General features: G+C 46.9%; 10 protein-coding genes across 10 annotated transcripts; 4 read left to right on the top strand and 6 right to left on the bottom strand.

The window, feature by feature from the left end:
* Window positions 1–3: 3 nt before the first annotated feature.
* SERLADRAFT_369384 (uncharacterized protein) lies at window positions 4–1,484 on the bottom strand (the record flags this gene model as incomplete). The annotated part of the gene is made up of 9 exons (XM_007318100.1): window positions 4–165; window positions 226–330; window positions 386–449; window positions 511–570; window positions 629–856; window positions 908–1,073; window positions 1,128–1,291; window positions 1,345–1,404; window positions 1,468–1,484. The coding sequence occupies 9 exons, from the start codon at window positions 1,482–1,484 to the stop codon at window positions 4–6; spliced, it is 1,026 nt and encodes a 341-aa protein (XP_007318162.1).
* Window positions 1,485–1,780: 296 nt separating this feature from the next.
* Window positions 1,781–3,139, top strand: SERLADRAFT_467003 (uncharacterized protein; the record flags this gene model as incomplete). Its single annotated transcript, XM_007318099.1, has 6 exons — window positions 1,781–2,052; window positions 2,119–2,155; window positions 2,219–2,335; window positions 2,394–2,487; window positions 2,540–2,730; window positions 2,783–3,139. 6 exons carry the CDS (start codon window positions 1,816–1,818, stop codon window positions 2,890–2,892), a joined length of 786 nt encoding a protein of 261 aa, XP_007318161.1.
* On the bottom strand, window positions 3,126–3,807 carry SERLADRAFT_466999 (uncharacterized protein; the record flags this gene model as incomplete). The annotated part of the gene is made up of 5 exons (XM_007318098.1): window positions 3,126–3,142; window positions 3,195–3,232; window positions 3,282–3,384; window positions 3,440–3,522; window positions 3,575–3,807. 5 exons carry the CDS (start codon window positions 3,671–3,673, stop codon window positions 3,127–3,129), a joined length of 339 nt encoding a protein of 112 aa, XP_007318160.1.
* Window positions 3,808–3,905: 98 nt separating this feature from the next.
* SERLADRAFT_466997 (uncharacterized protein) lies at window positions 3,906–4,754 on the top strand (the record flags this gene model as incomplete). Its single annotated transcript, XM_007318097.1, has 5 exons — window positions 3,906–4,089; window positions 4,141–4,196; window positions 4,259–4,315; window positions 4,374–4,477; window positions 4,532–4,754. The coding sequence occupies 5 exons, from the start codon at window positions 3,997–3,999 to the stop codon at window positions 4,591–4,593; spliced, it is 372 nt and encodes a 123-aa protein (XP_007318159.1).
* A 79-nt stretch (window positions 4,755–4,833) lies between these two features.
* Window positions 4,834–6,346, top strand: SERLADRAFT_466996 (uncharacterized protein; the record flags this gene model as incomplete). Its single annotated transcript, XM_007318096.1, has 5 exons — window positions 4,834–4,848; window positions 4,912–5,295; window positions 5,348–5,516; window positions 5,566–5,783; window positions 5,838–6,346. The coding sequence occupies 4 exons, from the start codon at window positions 4,917–4,919 to the stop codon at window positions 6,062–6,064; spliced, it is 993 nt and encodes a 330-aa protein (XP_007318158.1).
* Window positions 6,347–6,650: 304 nt separating this feature from the next.
* SERLADRAFT_388872 (uncharacterized protein) lies at window positions 6,651–8,278 on the top strand (the record flags this gene model as incomplete). Its single annotated transcript, XM_007318095.1, has 7 exons — window positions 6,651–6,933; window positions 6,997–7,023; window positions 7,070–7,182; window positions 7,237–7,460; window positions 7,510–7,781; window positions 7,840–7,897; window positions 7,964–8,278. The coding sequence occupies 7 exons, from the start codon at window positions 6,857–6,859 to the stop codon at window positions 8,051–8,053; spliced, it is 861 nt and encodes a 286-aa protein (XP_007318157.1).
* Window positions 8,279–8,702: 424 nt separating this feature from the next.
* Window positions 8,703–10,363, bottom strand: SERLADRAFT_466989 (uncharacterized protein; the record flags this gene model as incomplete). The annotated part of the gene is made up of 7 exons (XM_007318094.1): window positions 8,703–8,875; window positions 8,974–9,290; window positions 9,355–9,386; window positions 9,439–9,645; window positions 9,713–9,929; window positions 9,982–10,297; window positions 10,346–10,363. 6 exons carry the CDS (start codon window positions 10,199–10,201, stop codon window positions 8,792–8,794), a joined length of 1,077 nt encoding a protein of 358 aa, XP_007318156.1.
* Window positions 10,364–11,489: 1,126 nt separating this feature from the next.
* SERLADRAFT_466983 (uncharacterized protein) lies at window positions 11,490–11,959 on the bottom strand (the record flags this gene model as incomplete). The annotated part of the gene is made up of 1 exon (XM_007318093.1): window positions 11,490–11,959. A coding segment is annotated over one exon (402 nt), but the record flags the coding sequence as incomplete, so codon positions are not given.
* Window positions 11,960–12,883: 924 nt separating this feature from the next.
* SERLADRAFT_388862 (uncharacterized protein) lies at window positions 12,884–13,556 on the bottom strand (the record flags this gene model as incomplete). Its single annotated transcript, XM_007318092.1, has 1 exon — window positions 12,884–13,556. A coding segment is annotated over one exon (305 nt), but the record flags the coding sequence as incomplete, so codon positions are not given.
* Window positions 13,557–18,823: 5,267 nt separating this feature from the next.
* Window positions 18,824–20,831, bottom strand: SERLADRAFT_448918 (uncharacterized protein; the record flags this gene model as incomplete). The annotated part of the gene is made up of 5 exons (XM_007318091.1): window positions 18,824–19,351; window positions 19,406–19,547; window positions 19,602–19,668; window positions 19,728–20,350; window positions 20,422–20,831. The coding sequence occupies 4 exons, from the start codon at window positions 20,021–20,023 to the stop codon at window positions 19,284–19,286; spliced, it is 573 nt and encodes a 190-aa protein (XP_007318153.1).
* Between the last annotated feature and the right edge of the window lie 1,721 nt (window positions 20,832–22,552).

The following is a 22,552-nucleotide window of genomic DNA, read 5'->3' as shown; positions in this document are numbered from 1 at the left end:
CTACTATAGCAATTCAGCCAACCTAGCTCTGACTCTCTTCTCTGCCTGAGCCAGTTCAGTTTCTTCAGACCGCCTGTAGAGTTCATTCAGAGGATTTTCAGCGCCTTCTTTCTCCAAGTCTTCTTCAATTAGACTAAAAGCTTTGCAGAATTTTCCGTTCAAGACCTGATCAAAGAGGATGCATTATAACGGTGCAGACGTGTTTTGGAAGAGGAATAAACATACCTGGTTATACAAGATATCTTTGAAATGTTCCCTGGTGCTGGTTCCCTCAAGCTTTAGTGATCCACTCAATTGACCGTATTGCGAAATGGTAGAATGATGTTTCAGCTGTAATAGTATGTTAAAGGATAATATTCTGAACGTATCAGGAGCTGTACCATACCTGAGCAATAAAACCATCATCGGCAGCGCGTTCAAAGATTTCAGCTGGTTCCTTGGACATCCACCTGAATTATGAGGACATTACCCATTAATACTTCTATCTTACGAAAGTGTTATGCTACTCACATTTCATAACACAAAGCTTCATCCGAACATCCGGCCTCCTTAAGCACATTGAAGGCTTCCCTGCAAAAGAAAAGAATTAGTATACGCTTGTGTGAAGATAGCGAACTGTGCAAAATACCTGAACATCATGATGATGTTAGGCCAAAGGGCTTGTTCAGCGAACAGGTCCATCGCCGTCTCTTCTCGTGCAGATGAAGCAATAGCTCCAGCCTTCGTAGCGCCTATGCCACGCGAAAGCGCAAGAGCGATGGGTAAGCCATTACCAGTCCCATCTTGTTCCACGGAAATGAAACATGGGAAGCCACGGCCTTTCTGGTACAGAGACCGCACAGAAGAACCAATCATTCTGGATATACAGTCAGCTCCCTTTCGGTGATTGAAGTCCAAATTCATTTACCTCGGAGCAACCATGACCACGTCCTGCTGAGGCTTGAATTTCAACAAATTGAAGAAAACATTGTAGCCACTAGCAACCACAATGACCGCTGTATCTTTCATCTTTGGAAAAAACTTATTGTTGAAGACACCGGGTTGGACCTGGTCAGGGATGAGTATGAACAAGACTGAAATACAAACAACCATTAGTTCGAGCCCTTGCTTTGAAACATATATATTACCATCCGCGATTTCAGCAGCCTTACTAAAGTCATGCTCGACATTGAAACCTTTAGCCCTAGCCTCATCGGCGAAAGAATCCTTTACGTTCGCAATAGTTATCTGTTCATTCGGTATGCCTGTGTCTCTCAGATTCTGAGCTTGTGCGGAACCCTGTTTTCCGAAACTACAGATAAGGTATCACTATAAGTAGCGTGTAGAAAACATCTGGCCACCTACCCCAAGAAAACAATATTCTTGCCATCCAGAAGACTCAAATCCGCGTCGGCGTCGTAGAAACTACAAGCACAAGCACAAGCGTCAGAATTTCATCGAACAGCACATATCGAATGCAAACCACACATTCTGGCTGATGGCATACTGGTAAAATGCGATAGTCGTTGCGGAGTTAACCCATTCCAACCTCTCCTTTTAAAAGCACATCTGTATGGCGAATCATAATCCGGAGTAAAGGCGGGACGTTGAACTATAGGTCACGTTCACTGATAAGTACATACCTGGCGTGAGTGAGTGAAAGTCCGAAGGTCACGACGGCTAAAAATACGGACCGGGCCTTCCGCCTCCGTAGTTTTGGGCAGATCTCTCGAGGTCATACCACCACACATATGCAGATATTATCTATGCCTTGAATTGCTAAGACGATGCAGCATTTCCTGGATTTTCAGCTTCTTCTAGTACTCTTTAGACGTGATGGCTTTACTCGCAGGCAAGGTCGTTTGTATTACTGGTTCGTCTCGAGGAATTGGACGAGCGTGCGCACTAGAGTCGGTTAAACATGGAGCGACTGGATTGATCTTGCACTATTATGGAGACCCTGAGACTCAGGCCGAAATCGAGTCTCTGCAAAAAGAAATTGAGATCAACCAGAAGCCTTGTCGTATTGTCGCTGTACCTGGTGATATCGCGGATCCTGGAACCGCCACAAAGGCGAGTTACATGTTCACTATTCATGTCAAGCACGTTGAGGCATGCTGATATCTTCCTCGCGTTCAGATCGTGGAGCAAGGCTTGCAGACGTTTTCACGAATCGGTAAGTTAGTCCCGAACATAACGATGCCACTGTGTGAATTGAGATCATGATGCCCGGGAATAGATGTACTCGTTAGTAATGCGGGAATTTGTCCATTCGCGGAATTTCTGAGCATGCCTCACTCCGTCTGGGAGCGAACGAGACAAGTGAACCTGGATGGTTCCTTCTACATTACGCAAGGTGCTTTAGCCTTTTCCACGCCCCCTCGTCCGTTGACATTATCTGTGTCCCCGTATAGCCGTGGCAAACGTGATGAAGAACCAAATTCCTCAAGGTGGGGCTATTATTGGTGTAGCTTCTATTTCTGCGTTAGTCGGTGGTGAAATGCAATGGTAAGCGCTATCTCACTTTCAAGTACAAAGTTCTCAAGCACCTGTTGTAAAGCCACTACACCCCCACTAAGGCTGGCATTTTGTCTCTGATGCAAAGCTGTGCTGTGGCTCTCGGTAAGTATAACATACGTGCTAATGCCGTACTTCCTGGTACGATCGCCACCGATATCAACAAAGACGACCTTAGTGATGTGGAAAAGCGAGAAAATATGATAAAACGAACAGTTTTAGGCAGATTAGGCGGTGAGCATTAGTTTACGAAATATACTTCTGGCCTAATTGCTTTTACACATAGCTCCTGACGATATTGCAGGGCCTGTAGTTTTTCTTGCCAGTGATTTGGCCAAGTATGTAACTGGAGCTTCTCTTCTTGTGGACGGCGGGCTTTTTGTGAATCTTCAGTGATTGATTTCAATTATAAGTGTCATAGCGACACCCCTAGCAATCTAAACTTGTAGCAGTCTTACTGCAACACTTCACCCAGAATATTACCATCAACAACTGCTGCATCTGCGTCGACAAGGACCGTCGCCCATCTTGCCCATTGACTTCCGGGATTCCTCCATGCGTGTATCGTCCCTTTCTGGATCACCGTATCCCCAGGATTTGCGAGATGATTTTCCGTTCCGTCATCAGTTATTAGGATGAGTTCACCTTGAACTATAATGAACGTCAGATTGAGCGAGAGAAGGAAATTGTTAGTTGACTTGCTTAAAATGTTATAATCCACAGAAGTGGTGCGATGCTATGGTCTTTGTATCAGCATCATTCCACTACATCAGCTTTATACATACCATTGGAGTTGTAGCGCCAGGACCCAGATCAGTGTATTTGAAGTTTGTTCCTTTTGGCTGGACAAGGCCTAAGCCACCAACCTTCCGGCGGGCACCGTCCTCACTATAACGGCCATTTTTTAGTCTTGAACGGCTGCAGAGACTGGTTCAAGACCCACTTATTATTGTTATCTTTTGTGGGAAGACCATCAGATGTGACCCAAAAGGTGCCCGTCCGAAGATGCTCGAGACCTGCCATTGACTTGTTGATACGAATGAGATGCTCCGCGACGAAACGAAAGGCGACTACTGACCTCAGAGGGAACGTTGTCGTCTGTCTGTATGACGGCTTGGCCTTGCTCATTGTGAGTGGTTACGATTCGACGAGGTGCGGGCAACGATGGTGCAGACATCGTGGTTTGAGGGATGATAATAGCACTGTACCAGCTGGGCTAACTATCCCATATTTGAACAGAAGCTACTAGTATACGTTGAAGGTTCTTGGGCCATCCCAGCTCTCGTGATACCATGATGATGATCGATGATCATTGTATAGTGGAACCGAACAATAGGAGTGACCGGTGACCGGCCGGGTTAACGTCAGCTCCGGCGCTATATGCCGATTCTGTACAGTTCAGCTTCACTATCGTTGCGGTACTGCAAATTGTCCAACGCCTGGTCATCTCTCTCCTGACTCGATGAGGTTATAAGCACGGAAATCTGAAGGTATACGTTCATGGCATCTTCTACTTCAGACACCAAGACTCAAGTTATATCGACGTATCATGATCATGCGACATTCTCATGCGCGCAGTGTTCAGCGGTGGTAGTCAGTCGCCGTCTGCACCCTTTATTATGACCATTCCTAATTTCAGTCAAGGCTCTCCAGGACGAGCTTATTAGTAAATCATTCTCTGGGAGGGAGGGTAGAGGCTAGTGAGTGATCCATCTAATGCGTTCACACCCACTTTCAGTTCCTACATGCCAATAACTCCTAGCTTGATGCATTCTGCGGTCAATGTCAAACTTGGAAAGAAGGAAGACCGTCCATTATTGTGAGTGACCTTTTTGGATCCGCCGATTCATCAACGTACTAAAGACCATACTATACAGGACTGGTGTGCACACCGTTGCCGATGTCTTTTGTGTTGGATGCAACGACCGTCTAGGCTGGTACTATCATAAGGCCTCCGATTATTCGCAAAAATACAAAGAAGGTTAGTGTCAGTGCTTTGTATACATAAATTCACACTGTGAGCCCATCAATCAAGGGAAATATTTGCTGGAGCGAGAGAAGTTGGTGAAGGATAACGCTTGGAAGTTAGATGAATAATGTAATAATTAGGGCTCAATTCGTCACACTGTATTGTTATCTGTATTTCACTCTTATTTCCACTAAGAGGACGCGCTGCTCTTCCGCTATGATAGTATCGATATACGTACATACGAGATACGTACTGTTCCGCGTCACTCAGTCTCTCTCGCAAGTGGCCCGGATGGCCCGGATATCCGGACGTTCTATCACAGTTGTTTTCCGTGACCACGCGGCAATAACTGTCGTATCTTGAAATCCGGACTTGATTTGCTGGTGAGCGTTAATCTTGCAATTGGTTCTGTGATGGGGATGGTAGGATATAACTTCTCTACACAGGCGGGATGACAAGAGTTACAAACTTCGGACGAAAGCGGACGTATGTCGAGGCTGGCTTCAATGGAGGTGGGCCAGAAGCAGCTGCGTCCGACACAGACAAAACCAGTGCAGATATTGTTGCCGTTCACGAAAGCACGAACATTGACGGATCCCCGGCGGCTGAAGGGCCCGCATCTCCTCCCAACAAGAAACGCAAGAGATCAAAGCAGTCGAAAAAGAATGGAGATAACCTAAAGTCCAAGAGCGACGATTCTAAGAAGTCACTGGCACAGGCTGACGATCGTGAGGACAGTGGGCAACCAGATGCACGCGAAGAAATTTTAGCTACAACTTCGGCTGAAGGCAATAAATTGCAAAAAAGGGCTGAGCAAAAACACTCTAAAAGTAAGCCATCCCGGGCAACCTCAAAAACCTGCCGTTGACGCATCACTCGCAGAGAAGCGGGACGCCGCTCGTGGATCAGAGAGCAGACGTCAAAAACGAATATCAGAACGTCAAGCTGATACAATATGTTTTGCATGTCGCAAGAAAGGGCATGCAGCCAGGGATTGCCCTACAGCAACTGAAGGCAGAAAAAACAACAAGATAGTCGGAATATGTTACCGGTATTTATGCACACTGTGTTGGTGATATATTATCATGACACTTGTCCAGGTGTGGATCGTCGAGGCACAATCTTGCTCGGTGTAAAAAGCCAGAGGACCCGCTAAATCCTCTCCCTTTTGCTTCTTGCTTCGTATGCTCAGGAAAAGGACATCTGGCTTCCTCATGCCCAAAGAACAAAGAGAGAGGGATCTATCCAGATGGTGGATGTTGCAAGCTCTGCGGCGATACCACACACTTAGCAAAGAACTGTGGTCTTAGAAAAGAGGGTGCGTTCATCCTTAATTATTCGCCTCAAACTTACGACCATACCTTTACATTAGGAACCTCAAACAACAATGCAGCATTCCTCGGAATTGGGCATGATGCAGGGGCTGATGAGGATGATTTCCATATGTTCAAGAGGCGAGCTGGTGAAACTGATGCGGAGGAGATGAGTAAGGAAGGAGTCAAGCGTCGCGCTAATATCAGAATGGGGCAACGTTCCGGAGTGGTGAAAGCATTTGGTGAAAAACCGTTGACAACCTCGAAGAAAGTAGTATTCTTCTGATTATCTTCAGTCGAAATATTGACAGATCAAATGCGAGTTATGGCCTCTTCAGCTACTCGCCAGTTACTCGCACCAAAAAAGCTCTTTCCTCTACTGGCGGAGCTAGACTCACCTCTTACTACTGTTTTTCTGGAAATAGCCTTCGTTGCTGTTCCGTAGATGCTGTTATGTGTATACCTGCACCATGTTGTCCATCACAGCCTCTAAAGTAGAGGCACAGCGGAAACGATTACGAGGAACTGGATACTGCGATCTGACATTGAACAGACGACTTGAAAAAAATAGGAGCTTGCGTCTACCTTGAGCCCCGCGATAGAATAATTTTGTAGAGCTTCCTCAAGCAAATTCTCCCAAAGGGCTCTGAGCACACTAACTTCCAAACGACGATGAACCAGAACGAAAAGGCTCTTATAATTACGGGAACAGATAAAAAAAGTAGTAAAATTTGAATATTTACTTTTTTTTTTTGACATAGCTACAGCTGGCGACTGGGTCTTATTTTATTTTGACAAACCGTAACCTATGATAGTTGATAGATCATAGAATCTTCAGATTTCAGCGTGCCACACTCAGGTCGGTGTCACAGGTGATGTTGTGAATCGATTCAGATCGCAACGTCAGACCCTCGAGCTCCGGTTGTCGGCAATCCTCTACACCCGGAGGCTCTTTTGTTACAGCGGCGCGCTGCGGCAATACTCTGTACTTGTAAACTTGTAAACTCAAGCTTCGGTCAAGATCTCGCTTTCAGACCATAATCTGCCACACGGTTGTTGCTAACTGAGACTTAGAAACATGGCTGTCGACAACTCCGGCCCATTCATCAAAATTTCATCGCCTTGTCCAAACGTGCGTCTGGTTGAACTGGCAAGGTATGAGTAGCCCATTGATTTGATGATTCTGGCTAACATAGGGATGATATTTCTGCATTACAGAAAGCCTGTCAACGCTTTCACGGATGAGTATGTATTTCCAAAGTATTTCCGTGCCAGTTAACACCCTTCACAGGTTTTGGGCAGAATATGGCCGTGTCTTCGACGACATGGCAACTCTCACGGAAGATATTCGTGCTGTTGTAGTTTCATCCGCTTTCCCAAAAATCTTTAGCGCAGGAATTGATTGTGAGTACCGCATTGCTGAATATTCACGAATTATTCCTTTAAATATCGCCGAAGTTCAAGGACTGTCCAGCTTAGACGGTCACGATACTGAACCAGCAAGGCTAGGATATATCACTCGCAGACATATTCTAGAGTTTCAACGCGCAATATCAGCTCCTGAAAGATGTCCTTTTCCTGTCGTGGCAGCTGTTCATGGAATGGTCATTGGTTTAGGAATTGATATCATCGCAGCTTGTGACATACGCTACGCGGCCTCGGACACAACATTTTCTATCAAGGTATATCTAACTAACTGATAGCTAAATGTTTAACCTGACAAAGTTCTAGGAAGTAGATGTGGGTTTAGCTGCAGACATAGGCACCCTGGCTCACCTCCCGAAGATCACTGCCAATCAGTCCCTTGCCCGAGAATTAGCGTACACAGCCCGTCCATTTTCTTCTGCAGAAGCCGAGAAGCTGGGGCTAGTTTCGAAAGTCATTGACGGTGGAAGGGAAGCCGTAGTGCGCGAAGCATTGGCACTTGCCAAAGTTATAGCCAGTAAAAGTCCTGTGGCTGTAATCGGTACCAAACATTTACTCCTTCATGCTAGGGATCACAGGTTCGTGGCTCATTTTTATCTTTATGGAAGATATGTGAATAACGTATGATGTTTGCAGTGTGGCTGAAAATCTTGAGTATACCGCCATCTGGAACGGGGCTATGGTTCAGTCACAGGTCAGCGTCTTTAATGCTTTATAGTCCTTTTATGCTATCTGATCTTGATCTAACCATCATAAACAGGATCTAAAGGAGGCAGTTAATGCAGGTATTTCCAAATCAAAAACATTACCTGTCTTCCCTCCGTTGCGTAGCGTCCCTTCAAAACTTTGAAACCGTTTTATACTGGGAAGATAACACTCAATCGAGAGTAATGTGACTATATGTCTGAAGTCCTGTATTGACTTGCACGCATAACCTCCACATGAGGTACCCGACCTTAACGCGTTGACATAGGTAGATCATAACGATTAGAGCCAGTTGACCGAAATCAATACAAAGCGACGTTCGTGGATTGTGTCAGCTCATATTGGGCCCTAACATCCCGCATTATGCGTTCATGTTCAGAATGAATAAAAATGACGACGAGCAGGCAATTACATGAACTTGATCATCAAAGTATAAAATCCCTCTGATTTCATACAAGTAAGGCCAGTGTGCACAACAGGGATTCAGACGTCCGACGAGGGACGACTCTTTACTTTGATCTATTTCTTCCCACTCATCGGATCAAGAAACGCATAAGCTGGATTTCGGAAATCAAGCAAGCAAGTGTGTTAGATGGAGAAAAAAAGGAGATGAAACGGGTGTGTCCTGGACCAAGTGGAAGGGACACCCCTCTGGGCCCCACTGTGTTACCAAGGATTTGAAACTCATTTCTGGAGTTGGCGGACACCAAATTGGAGATGTACTTACTGTAGTCTCGAACCCAGGCTAATATTGGACTTGACTAAGCTCGAAGTGTCATTAAACTCGCACAAAGCACTTTAAACTTGAGTTCATTACACATAAACACAAGGTACTGCACAGACACTGGGATATAATGAGCATGTTTGATATGTATCTCGCAACTCAGTTCCCGGGATCCACCAAATATTCAGTTACAATGCTGTTGATTCTGTGGTCCGCATGCGCAAGTATCGAGATAGTCTCGTTCTGAAATAAACATATTTTTTATGCGATGCAAGTCAGCATCGAGTTATAACTTCCCCTCGACCAACTAAAAATAATTATGAAAAAAGAGAATCACTCACCCAGATTCTATCACTCCACTTTCTGCCTGTTTCACTCAATAGCCAATCATGCTCTTCTACAACCTCACAACTGGATATATAATGACCATGCCTCTCTTGTTCGCCAGAGGCAGCAGCAGCATGTAAGAGTGTGCGACTACCCATCTCCGTAGAGCGGGCAAAAAGAGCCTTGCCTATAGATACTAGGTAACGGAAGGACAAAGATGCATGGCGAGTGAGCTCAGAGTGACAGAACCCTGGATGTACAGCACAGACGCTTAGGCGCGATCCATTGCGAAGACGACGAGCAAGTTCGCGCACAAATACTATTTCCAGGACTTGTTTAAAAAAGGATACAATGAGCACATACAACGGGTATCCGACAAGGTAAGGTAAACTTACATTTTGACAAATTGTATCTATCCTCCATAACCCTATATTGAGAGTAAGGTAACGTACAGCTATTTACACATAGCCTGCACTTACGCTGGAGTACAGTAGCTCTCCGAGCTGAGCATTTTCAGGATATTCGGGCAGTCGCGAGGGCCTTCAAGCTTGCTTATTTTGGTGAAATAATGTGCTTCGCTCGAGACAATTACTAAACGAGACTGGGATGTCTCGGTGGACGAGCGGATGAGGTGGGGAAGCATCAAGATGCTCAAGAGCGCTGTAGACAAGTGATTTACTTGCAACCTGATAAGGAAGTGATGCGAGAGTTAGGACCGCAGGAGAACGGGACAATGAGCTGAGAATGACGAACGTAGTCTCCCACCCATCTTGAGTTTTTGTATACTTGTTAAGGGCCACGCCCGCATTTGCGACGAGGACGTTGGGACTTCTACTTTCTGCCTCAAATTTGGCAACGAAGGCCTTTACAGACTCAAACGAGTCCAGCTCCAACGGCCATGATTCAATGTTATCCAAGGAAATAGGGGACTCTTGTTGTACACCGTCTGAGCGAGATCGTTGTTCGACCACTTGAGGCACATGTAAAGAAATATAGACTTGGAAAATGGAACTGTCACGTACGTGTTTTAGTGACCTCACACTTGTCCGGATTTCTGCAAGTAAGTAATAACTGCGCAGGCTTCAAACGCGCAAGATGAACAGCTGCTTCAAACCCGAGCCCTACGTTTGCGCCGACAAGAACTATAGACTTTGGCCGTAGACTTTCACAGTCTTGAGGTAACGGCAATGGAAGAGTCGTCCATTGTTCACGAAGAAAACGTCTCAGCGCCCAGCGTGCCATCAGGGTTATTATCTGGTGTGATCTTGGTAGTTGTTGTCAGAAGAGCAGGTATGCATTGGCTTCACATGAGTGTCTATATAGCAAGTAGAAACACGTCTACTCAGCCTGAGAAGCTGGTCTATTGATAGTCAGTCAGTTACCTACCAGTGAATTATTTATCGTAGAGAAAACGGCAACGCATGTAATTCACTGAGGGAAGGCCGCGGCTCTTACTGTCACGTGATCTCCACTGCAAAACTCGGATTGTCTTCGTTCGAACTTATTGGTAGACTGATCTCACCACAAATGATCCCGAGATGATAAACAAAAACAACAACTAGCCTGGTCAAATCTGTTATCCCTGCGATGTTCACAATACGTCACCCGGGACCACCTCCATTAACATCATTTTCGTCTGAGTCACGACAGTCTTCATCCTCCGGTACAGCTAACATCGACGATCAATCAACATGCACTTGGCATTGCTGAGAACGACACGGCTATGTCGACTTTGTGATTTTGCGATTATCGAAGGACCTAAATTTGACTTTGGGACGGTGGTGGAAATGTTAGGAGGAGAAACAATCGGTTATATTAGAAACGCACATTGACATTCACAGGCATAGCGTGTGCAAGTCCGCAAAATCCGACATTTCGTCAAAGGCAGTATGGTAACTTCCTGAGTCGTCGTCATCCTGGTAATAAGTGTTGTCCCTCACATCAACGTATTCCATGTCAATCGGCTTAGCACTGTATTCTTGAAATAGTTCAACCATGTCACTTGCTTCTGCGGCTCTCGCGAGCATCAAAGGTGTCATTCCACAATTATCCTCTAGATCAACATGGACGCTGTTCTGTGAAAGAAGAAGCCTTGCTATTGCCACTCGGGTATCAAGCGACACATTATTATGTTGCAAGACGATGGCGCAGTGGAGTGGGGTCTGTCCACAGACATTCTTTAGGTTCAGTGCAATACTGTCCTGGCTAACGAGTAAAGAGACGACATCCGTATGATGCGAGCGCACTGCACAGTGTAAAGGCGAGTCGCCATTTTCGTCTTGCAAATTCACATCAATGTCATTTCTGGAGAGTAGCTGTTGCACGAGAAGTTTGCTTCCTGTTTTTGCTGCAACACACAGCAGTGTTTCCCCATGCTCATCTCTCCAGTCAACATCGACGTCAACTCGTTCAAGCAGCAGGCTCACGACGTTTCTTTTGGGAAAAACAGAGCCTAAACTCTGGACATTACTATTATCAACGTCGTCAGTCGTTTGATAATACTAACATCACTGTGATTATTTGCACTTACTGTTTCGTGATACTATGACAGCCACTCCTACTACAACCTGGATGTATGAAGGAACCCTGAGCCAGAATGTCATTCTCATGGTCCAAATATCGACACGCCGCAGCCCATAAAGGTGGTATATAGCTGTGCATCGGGATCACGTTTACATCGATATTTCTGAACGCCAGCAAGCACTCCACTGTTTTTGCATGGCCATGTCTAGCTGCTAGCCACAGAGGTGTCTGGCCGTATGCGTCTTTGGAGTCGATGTTAATGCCATGCCTTGCTAATAGCAGCTGAACAACCTCTGAATGACCCTCTTCGGCCGCAAGTGAGAGGGACGTCCTGCCTGTTAAGTCCTTCGAATTCGGATCCATGTCTTGTCTGACTAACAGTAATCGAGTAATTCCTGTATTCCCATTCATGGTTGCGAGCGAGAGGGGCGTCCTGCCGAGGCTATCCTTCAAATCAAGGTCTACGTCAAGCCTCGATAACAGCAGCTTAACAATCCCCATGTATCCCTGTTCAACTGCGAATAACAGCGATGTCCGACCCACATTATCCCTTGAATCCGGATTCACATCGCGTCTTTCCAGTAGTAGTTTGACAATCTCCATACTTCGCTGCTCGAGTGCAAAAGAGAGGGGTGTTCGACCCAAGTGATCCTTCGAGTCAGGATCCATATCAGGCCTCAGTAGCAGCAACCTGACGATCCCCACGTGCCTCTGGCTCACAGCGAGAAAAAGTAGGGTCCTGCCCTTGTCGTCTTTTGAGTTGACATTCACTTCTTGTCTAGCCAACAGCAGCCGAATGATTTCAACACTCTCCTGCTTGACTGCGAGCGAGAGAGGCGTCCTACCCGAATAGTCCTTTGAGTCGAAATCGACGTCATGTCTCGCTAACAGCAGCCTGACAATCCCAGAAAATTCTTTTTCGACCGCGAGCAAGAGTGGTGACCGACCCGTGGAATCCTTCGAAGAAGGATCTACTTCACGTCTTGACAATAGTGATCGGACGACCTCCAGACTCCCATTTTCGGCCGCAAACGAGAGGGGTGTCCTACCCATGTGGTCCTTCGAGTCGGGATCTACGTTATCTTTCGCTAACAATAACTTGACGATCTTCACACATCCTTGCTCAGCTGCGATCGATAAGGGTGTCCGACCCATATGACCCTTGGAATCGGGATCTACATCGTGTCTACGTAGCAACAACTGGACGACTTCTGCTTTTGACCGCTCGACAACAAGAGATAGGGCCGTGTCACCCATGGCATCCTTCCGACCGGCGTTTATGTCGTGCCGTGCCAGCAAGAGGTCGACAATGTCCATACTCCCCCGCCCGGCCGCAAGCAGGAGAGGTGTTTGACCAAGTTGATCTTCAGCATTGACGTTTAGATTCTGCTTTGAAAATAGCAGTTTCGCGATCTCTTTTCTCTCCCACTCAATTGCACGTAATAGTGGTGTATGGCCATGATTGTTCTGCGAGTTGATATCCACATCATCTCTTGCTAACAGCAGTTGAACAATTTCAACACTCCCTAGCGTAGCTGCAACGACAAGAGGTGTACAACCCGAGCAATCTTTTGAGTTAGGATTCACTTCATGCCGTGCCAACAACAACTCCACGATTTCCACAAGCCCCTTGCTGGCTGCAAGCCATAAGGGGGTCCTGTCCCATGCATCCTTCGAGTCAGGATATACCTCGCGCCTTCCCAGCAGTAGCGTGACAATATCTACACTCCCCGAGTTAACTGCGAGAGAGAGGGGTGTCTGACCCTGTTGATCCTTGATCTCGACATTCACACCTTCCTTTGCCAACAATAGCATAACCATTTCTATATTTCCTAGTTGGGCTGCAAGGGAGAGAAGCGTCTTTCCCGTGCCATCCGTTGCGTTAGGGTCCAGATCATGCCTTTCCAATAACAGCTTAATAACTTCAATACTCTTCAACTCAGCTGCGAGCAAGAGGGGTGCTTGACAGTGCTGATCCCTGGAATTGATATCTATGTCGTCCCTTGCCAACAACAGTTTCATGATTTCAATATTCCCCTGCTGCGTCACAAATGAGAAAGCTGTCCTGCCTATGCAATCTTTCGCGTCTGGATCCAGGCCGCTCCTTGTTAGCAGTAGCTCAACTATGTCCACACTGCCATCCATGGCTGCAAGCATGAAAGCTGTCTGACCATGCTTATGTCTGGTATTTGTGTCCACATCGTCTCTGGCTAGCAACAGCTTGACCACTGCCATGCTACCCTGCTCGACTGCGAGAAAGAGTGGTGTCCTACCCATGTAATCCTTTGAATTTGGATCTACCTCATCCCTCGTCGATAATAACTTGACTGCCTCCTCGGCTCCTGCCTTGGCCGCGAATGAGAGGGGTGTCCTATCCATGCGGTCCCTTGAGTCGGGATATACTTCATGCCTGGCCAACAGTAGCTTAATTACTTCCACGCTCCCCTGTTCGGCGGCAAGGGAAAGAGGCGTCCTACCCATGTAATCTTTAGAGTCGGGATACACCTCATGTCTGGCCAACAGTAGCTTAATTATCTCCACGCTCTCCTGTTCGGTGGCAAGTAAAAGAGGCGTCCTACCCATGTGATCCTTAGAATCGGGATCTACACCAGCCCTTTCTAACAATAGCTCGACCACTTCCGCGCTCCCGCGTTCAGCAGCAAGCGCGAGGGGAGTCATACCCATACGGTCCTTCCAATTAGGGTCTACATCGTCTCTTGCCAACAATAAGTTAACGATCTCCACGTTTCCCCGCTCGGATGCCAACGAAAGAGGCGTCATATCCATATGGCACTTCCAATTGGCATCTACTTTAGGCTTTGCTAGCAACAACCTAACGATCTCCAAATTATCTTGCTCAGCTGCAAGCGAAAGGGCAGTCCGGCCATTTTTGTCCCAAAAGTTGGTATCAACATCATGCCGTGTTAACAATAGCTCGACCATCTCGGCACTCCCTTGTTGGGCTGCAAGCCAGAGGAGTGTTCTACCAGTGCGGTCTTTCCAGTTGGGATCTGCATCATGCCTCTCCAGTAATAGTGTAACTATCTTTCCGTTCTCCTTCTCGACTGCAAGTGATAGAGCTGTCTGGCCGTGTTGATCTTTGGAGTTTATATCCACATCATGTCTTCTCAACAGCAGTTTTACCGTCTCTACAGTTCCCAACTCAGCTGCTAGGGAGAGTGGCGTCCTGCCCATGTCGTCCTTCGGGTCAGCAACTATATCATCCCTCGCCATCAGCAGCTTGACGGTTTCGACGCTACCCTGCTCGGCTGCGAGCAAGAGCGGCGTGACACCCATGTAGCCCTTCCAGTTGGGATACACATCTTGCCTTGTCAACAGTAGCCTGACGATCTCTGTTTTCCCCTGCTCAACTGCAAGCAAAAGGACTGACATGCCCTCGCGACCTTTCCCACTGGGATCCAAGTCATGCCTTGCCAATAACAAAGCGACGATCCCCGCATGACCCTGTTTGGCTGCGAGGGAAAGGGCGGTCTGGCCAGAATTATCCTCGAAGTTGACATCTATATCATGTTTTTCCAACAGCGATTGGACTATCTTCACGTTTCCTTGCTCAGCTGCAAGCAAAAGGGGTGTTGGACCCATACCGTTGCCCCAGTTGATGTCCACATCATCCTTCGCTAACAGCAGCTTGACTATTGCCACATTTCCCCGATTGACAGCAAGCGACAGAGGTGATTCCCCATAATGTGCCTTAGAATTGACATCCACGTCACTTCTCGCGAGCAATAGTTGAATCACCTCTATGTCTTCATATTTTGTCGCGACGATAAGTGCAGTACGCCCATACCTGTCCTCAAGGTTGACATCCACTTTTTGGTTTGCCAATAGCAACTGCACGACCTCCATATTTCTCTGCTCGACCGCCAGTAAGAGGGCTGTCCGATCGTCTTGCTCTTTGGCATTTACATCGACGTCGTGTTGTTTCAAAAGCGCTTTAACAACATCCGACTTCTTATTCTTAATCGCAGTGACAAGTGGAGTGTTGCCATATCCGTCTCTTGGATTCATGTCGTGGCCTCGCTCAAGTAGTAAGCTCACTACCGCTACACGCCCTTCTTTTGCTGCGAAGTGCAATGGTGTTCTACCCCATTCGTCTCGTTGGTCTATGGTTGCGTTGCTGTCCAGCTCGAATCCGATGGTGCGAGCCAAGCCGAAGAAGGTGCATAGATGCAAAGCTGAGCCCCCACTGATACCCAAGCACTTCAAAGCTAAACTGACTTTCTCTTTGCGATGAAGAAAATTGTGTATCAAAGCTTTATTCGCTTCTTCAGCAAGGCCGAGGGCATGATGCCCCCAATTCCATATGGCATAACGAAAGAAGGTTCCATTGGACACCCAGCTATCCATACTTTCTGACGGTAATAGGAGAGCTTGTAAGCAGATCTTGGTAACTTCTGAACGAGGGTCCATGAAGGGCCAGTCCTTGTATTCGTTGAAATACTCTTGGGCAGTGTAATCTCCAGGGGAAAAGTAACGAATGAGTACAACTGACATATAAAACGTGGTTTAATAAACTCACGAACCAAATGAAACTTGCTTTCTTTTTCAACAACCAGGCCTAAACAGATATCCGTTATCAGGGAGGGGTCCACCAAATTTTCATCGTCGGCACTGGAAAGGTCATCTGAACATGCCAGAGCTTGCTGGAGCTCCTTGATAGTCAGAGGATGTGAGGCATAAGTGATTAGCACTATGGCTTCTATGGCAAGTATTTGATGCTTCTCGTCCAGCTCATGGATGCGTTTCATTGTTTCATCATAAGCGCTGTTCACACCCTGCGGTAGGCTTTCGAGAGCGAGTCGAATCTCCTTACGAGTAGTCTTCTTTGCGAGAGAATCCATGTGCAGACGACATAGTAGAAACCTTGCGGATACGTTGACCTTCAGCCGATAGAACAACAGTTTAACAGAAGACACTCACATTCCACGTGCAACTTCTATAATACGCCGAAAAATCTCTTCTCGTAAAACAGGGTCTTCAGCCAAGAGTCGGTCTAGGCGCGTGAGTCGTGTCCCTGAATGAATGCAACCTTCGATGTACTCGCGTATATCACCCTCGTGGGCAGAGATATCCATAAGCTGCGCATCACGAAGAGCTGCCGCAATCGAGGCATTGTCACGAGAAGTAACCAGCAAACTACCTCCTAAAGATTGGAGTCTGTGAAGTAGTTCAGAACGGATGTCACCATCCTCGGGAATTTCATCCAAGGCATCTATAATTATGAAAACCTGGGAAAATTGTTGGATCTCTGTTATTAATGTGCTGTGAACATCATGCAGAGTGGGACGGTAGTTTTGAGCGAGGTGCCGTTCATAATGTTTGGTAACGCGTTCTGAGGTAGTGGGAAAATCTTGGACGAGCTGCTTCAAAAGATATGCTACGAGATTATAAACCGTTTGCAATGCCTGATCTTTATAGTTGCAATATAGGTATGCCACAGCAACACCGTCGACCTCGTTCCGTCTGAGATGGTCGATAATGTATGACCTGGAAACGCAAGATAATTAACTGAGAGCAATCTACCGTTTGTTGTCTTACTCACGCAAGAACCGTCTTACCAGCCCCAGCTTGAAGAAAGTAGACGTTTGATGATTAGCTGCTACCGTGAAAATAGTGATGATGTACTTACGAATACCAGGGCACCATAATGTTTTTGTCTTGCCTTTTTTCCAGTCCTGAAATCTCTCGTCTTCAAGTACCCATTCCCCAGTTCCCTCTCTCCGACTTCCGTAAATTTCACTGTGTGTCTGCCGAAAATTCAGAGGAGATAGCCATTCTGCGAGTTCTGGAGGATCAGGAACTGTAACTGTGGCGAGATTAGACGAGAACTGAACAAGAAATGTGCATCGTACGAGGAGCAAAGAATTGGGTGATTGCTGCATTACTATTGATATGATTGTTGATTTGCTTTCCATGACCGTGAATCTCGTTGAAAGCACTACCACGAGCGTCCACGGTAGCGACTGGCCAGCCTGGCCTATTTACTAGATGCATGACACCTAAAGCTCGTCGAGATCCGATTCAGGCTCCCGAAGCTTCAGCTTGAATCTCGCCGAACAGCGATTGCGACCAATCGTTAAAAATTACACTGCGAAAGACGTGGACCCTGCGATACTTGTGATCGAAAGGTGCTGAAAAACACTGGTCACAGCATAGAAGCGCCTGTACAGCAAGTTGAAACGTGGTCTGAGCGCGCCAATCCTTGGCGCTTTATCGGTGCATTCTTGCGACCAGGAAGTTGATGACATGTATATGGCTAGCGCTTTCAAGCTCTACCGTTCAGAGTCGCACATGCAAATTTTTCTCGATTTCAAGACAGAATGCAGAGATCTCGAGACGTGGATAGTGCAGATGGACCATTTTGGTGGGAAAAGTAGAATCCGAGTCTCGGCATCGAGCGAATACTTCATTGAATCATGAGCAAGCCTAGTCAAACTCATACTGCTATTTAAGAGAACTCGCTGTCCACGATACACGATATACGAGTACGGTCGATAGAACCATCTGCTAGTCTTCCGCAACAGTAAGTCTAATTCAAAACTAACAGAATGTACTTTCCACATATCAATGGCTATTTTTATTTTGCAAGCATTCATATGCTGGTTCAAATATAGCGAAGACCAACGAAGCAATTACTAGCCTAGTAGCATGGCCTATAGTGAGGGGGGAGGGGAGCGCACTAAAGGCTCAAAGCGGATGTGATACCAGGTTCGGCCTAGCCATGCACATACTCGCTCTGCGTGCCAAATACGCAACTCTTGGCCGATGTCTGCTCGGCGAGCATGCATGTATCCCCTTATGACCCCAGCTAGCATATTTTTTCGACAGCTGACCGTGGCCGCCGTCCCACCATCTCTCCCCTGAATATGGGCGGGATATGCTTACCAGTCTAAGATGCTCAAACATCACACAGTGTCAGCGGTCACCGTAAATGCCTGGGCGTCACTTAGCACGGTTTTCTCAGGTTTCCTTTGTCCTGATATTCAAAGGGTCTGAACGTGATTGAGTCCAGTTCATTCATGTGCATGAACACCGATATCACCCACATACCAGTGAGACGTGTTCAAAGTGTGATCAAAAACTCTTAAGGAATCCACTGGACCGCACTACTGACTGGCACAGGAATATGACGAAGAATATAAACCATGTTACTCACCATTAATAGCGCTGGCGTCTTATGCAGTGATTACAACGAAGTTCGAGAGATAACATTCATATAAATATTGCACGGTTGTGTAGACCGGTAGATGGCATACATGAGATGTAATATCAATGAATAACTGGTACTTGCTGCAATGCCCTTCAAAGAAAACCGTAAGCTTAAATAAAAACATCACAGCACAGTCGGGCCTCCTAATTCTGATACTTAGGTGAGGGCCACTTGCGATCCACACAAAGATACATGCCCCGCTAAGTAGTCGCACCGCACTCATTCTGATCTAAGTAATGAACACCTGGTATTGTATGAGACTAGTAAAAATGACCGATCGGGTAATAAAAAAAAACTGATTGTGCATGATAGAACCATAAGAAGCAAAGAACGTTGAGACGTGAAGCCGAAATAGATATTATAAAAAGAATGATAAGGTGCGTGCCAATTTTTAGAGCTTGACAAAACATATAACCGATCAGCCTCACTGGCCTTGATGTGAAAATTCCAACATAGCTTGGCGAGCCGAACTCTGTCTAGATAGCTAAATCGGCTTGACTTCCACGACAAGAATACAAGGTATTTGCAGAGTGGGGTATAGTTGCGGAACGTAATGACGAACTGGGGACATTACTGGTGTTCCAGTTTCACTCGAATCTTTGCCTGCCGTCGACGCCTTTCCACGAGAAGGTAGCTCACTGATACAACCATCTATCAATATACAGATGCTTCCCGGAGATGTCCAGACTGACCTATAATTTTCTCCAGTGCAGCAGTGGCTTCTGGTTTGACTTCGAGCCAGGCGTATTGCGACATACGGAATATGAAAAAGTGACGGCGATAAGGGTGATATTCTGCGATGGGCACTTTGTCCTCATCGTCACTTTTCACAAGCTGTGAAGTGCGATCAGGTCGCGAATGGGCAAAAGTACACGATCGAACACTTACTTGAAGATATCTTTTATGCGTTTTCCATCGATACTCAATACCATCACCAGCAACAAACGTTCCCCCGCTAGTCAATTGTGTCAGCAAGATGGATTTTATACGTATTCCAGGGGGTTCCGGACTCACACGTTCGACCCATCGCATTTGATGAACTCTGATGCCTTTGTCCAAGGCCCTTCACTCTCATCAGTGTTGAAGCGAACTTTAACCTCCTTCTTTGGAAGAGCCTCGATCTCAGCGACGCAGGTCACCACACGGGCCTCGTAGTCGAATTTGTTAATTTTGGTGAGATGAGGATGCCAGAATCGAGTAACAATCTCGTAGTAGAACTTGTCATTATCGACGGCTAGCGTAGTGTTACGAAGACTGTTCGTGGCGAATTGTATCCTATGGGGTGGGTCGGGCTTCTTGGGAGGAGGCATAGAGGCAGAAGGAGTGCAGCCCAGGTATGACTGTGGAAGATAGAGGGGAATCGCAGTGTCCAGGCGAATAACTTGTGCGGGTAATAAGCTAGTGAAAAAGGGACAGGGCGCCGATGGTAAGCCGTCGATTGTGTGAACAGAAATGACAGGTCCGGAATAGAATGTCACAAACCGCAGAGCAGCACAGGTAATGCCTAGGAAAAGTGGCCACCTTGTCTGGGGATGGGAATTGTAGGATAACCGCAGATGGGAGTAAACGGAGTTCTGCTGGCGGATGATCGCCTAGCTACGAAACGTGGTCATGATCATAGCCCTATAATGTACACTCTAGATCATGACAGCAAATAGGGAGTCTGCCAATTATAAGAATGTTCTCATACAAACGTGCAGCCGCTCACCGGTCAGTCCGGAAACATTTTCGAGCTGGGTCAAAGATGGGAGCGAATTGGCTGCATTTGCTAGCGCGGGTGTGAGAATCATACTGGTATTAAAAATGTAAAGTAAGGACACAGCATAATTAGCTCGTTCCTTAATACAGAGCAGACCAAGTGACAGGTTGGATGAAGTGTAGGACCTGTACTGAGCGCTTTGGAAAGACCTTTCCCAACTGTAGACTCGCCAAGGCTCTAAGGAGATTTTGAAACGTCGGTAAGCGCTCGCAACGCTGAAAGAGCGATCAAACACCGTGTCAGTTCATCATATAGCACCGCTTGATACAGAAATAATGTCAAAAGCTCTTGCATATGGATAGAAAGCCTTGATGAAAGATGGGCTGAGTCTCAGTGGTCTACTACAGAACAGATGGGCGCACACAGTATCAAGGCACTCGGCGGGCACACAATACGGCCCTACACCTAACCCTACATACACCTAACCCCAGTGCTGCAGCCTGAGAGAACCCGTCTTGAACCACCATCGGTATTTTCGTGTAGTGCACTTCATGCTGTCCAATCTGTCTTTTGCACCTATCGGTAGATCCACACCACCACGCCGAGACAGCAGCCCAAACCAGAATTCAGATAAAACGGCGATTTTTCTGGCATTAGACGATGACTTGCGAGACATTCGCCGCGTGCACAGTCAAGGGCAAGAGGAGGATCTCAGGCATGCATTGGATCGAGTTGTCAAAAGAGTAGAAGAGTTTGTACGTTGGCCCAGCGTCTATCTTAACAAAACAAGCTTACCCAATCTCTCCTAGTCTTCCCTACTCAAGGAAGCATACAAAACACAAACCGAGCTCGAGACGTCACTGAATCTTGCAAAGTCTAATCTTCAACTTGTCATTTCCAACAATGAAATGCTCGAGGAGGCTCTCAAGCGAGATAATTTCAACGGTAAAGATGTGGGCTGGCGCCGTTGGAGTGCTCGCGAAGTTCAGCACCGACAGGCAAGTTTAGAAGAGGAACGCCCTAGAAGCTTAGACTACGGTAATCTAAACGAAGAGGGAACTCCATCTCAGCCGTCTAGCGCTTCAAGCGTTAATGGCACCAAACAGTCCTCTCAGAGCCCGTCCCCAGTGACTACTCCTCCGCCAGCCGCTCAAGATACCAGGTTTTTCAAGTTTAGATTCAACAGTGGTACGGCAAAACCATGTACTTGAATATTATAACTGATCCGCCTCTTTAGGAACTCGGTCTCCTGCACACTTGACATCACCCTCTCTTCCCACGCTGATATCTACGGCGAAGGACAAGGAACTGGAAGAACTTCAAGAACAGCTTGAGCGCGAACGCAAGGCTCACCAAACGACTTCTGCTGGCAAGGCAGCGCTGGAATCTGAGCTCGAGTCCCTTTCTCAAGCGCTCTTTGAAGAGGTAACCGTCACAGCGGGTCGTGGTCGCAATACGTCATCTAATTCCTATCACAGGCGAATAGGATGGTAGCATCGGAGCGCATCAAGTGTGCAGAAACGGAGGAAGAACTACGAGAGGTCCGCTCAGAAAAAGAGGCACTCCGAGAGACTCTTCGGCTTATCGCACAAGATAACGGTCTGCGCGTCAACAGCGTGATCCCAGCGACGTTTTCAGATGACACCATACTTTCTTCGTCTCTATCGTCGCATTCACGTTCGTCGTCGCGCGAAGCCATGAAATCCCCCCCTCTATTGTCTCCGTCTACAGATCATTTCTCTCCTACTCTCGATCTATCCTTTAGCGAGAAACAGGAGTTGGATGATGAAAAGACCATAGGTGGTTCATCCTACTTCTCAGATGCCCCGGAACATCCCATAGATTCTGCACCAGTGACACCCCCTACAGTATCTCGGCCTCATAGTCCTTCGAGAGTACCTCCTGTAGAAACGAACGAACCCACTGATGGTTCTCCTGTTGTGTCGAGCTCAATTAATCCTCCAGCGCTCGACTTTATATCTGAAGAGCCTTCTCCATGGGCGAGTGTGGCATCCTCTAACAGCCCTCCTCGGGAATCGGCATCCTTATCGTGACCTGGGAGTACTGTCTGCGGTACCGCACACATGCATTTCTTAGGTGTCAATGTTTGTCGGCCATCCTCCATTGTAATGGTGTCAAA

This window comes from Serpula lacrymans (assembly GCF_000218685.1).
Source record: "Serpula lacrymans var. lacrymans S7.9 unplaced genomic scaffold SERLAscaffold_6, whole genome shotgun sequence".
NCBI lineage: Eukaryota > Fungi > Basidiomycota > Agaricomycetes > Boletales > Serpulaceae > Serpula > Serpula lacrymans.
This window is presented reverse-complemented; position numbering and strand designations above follow the sequence as displayed.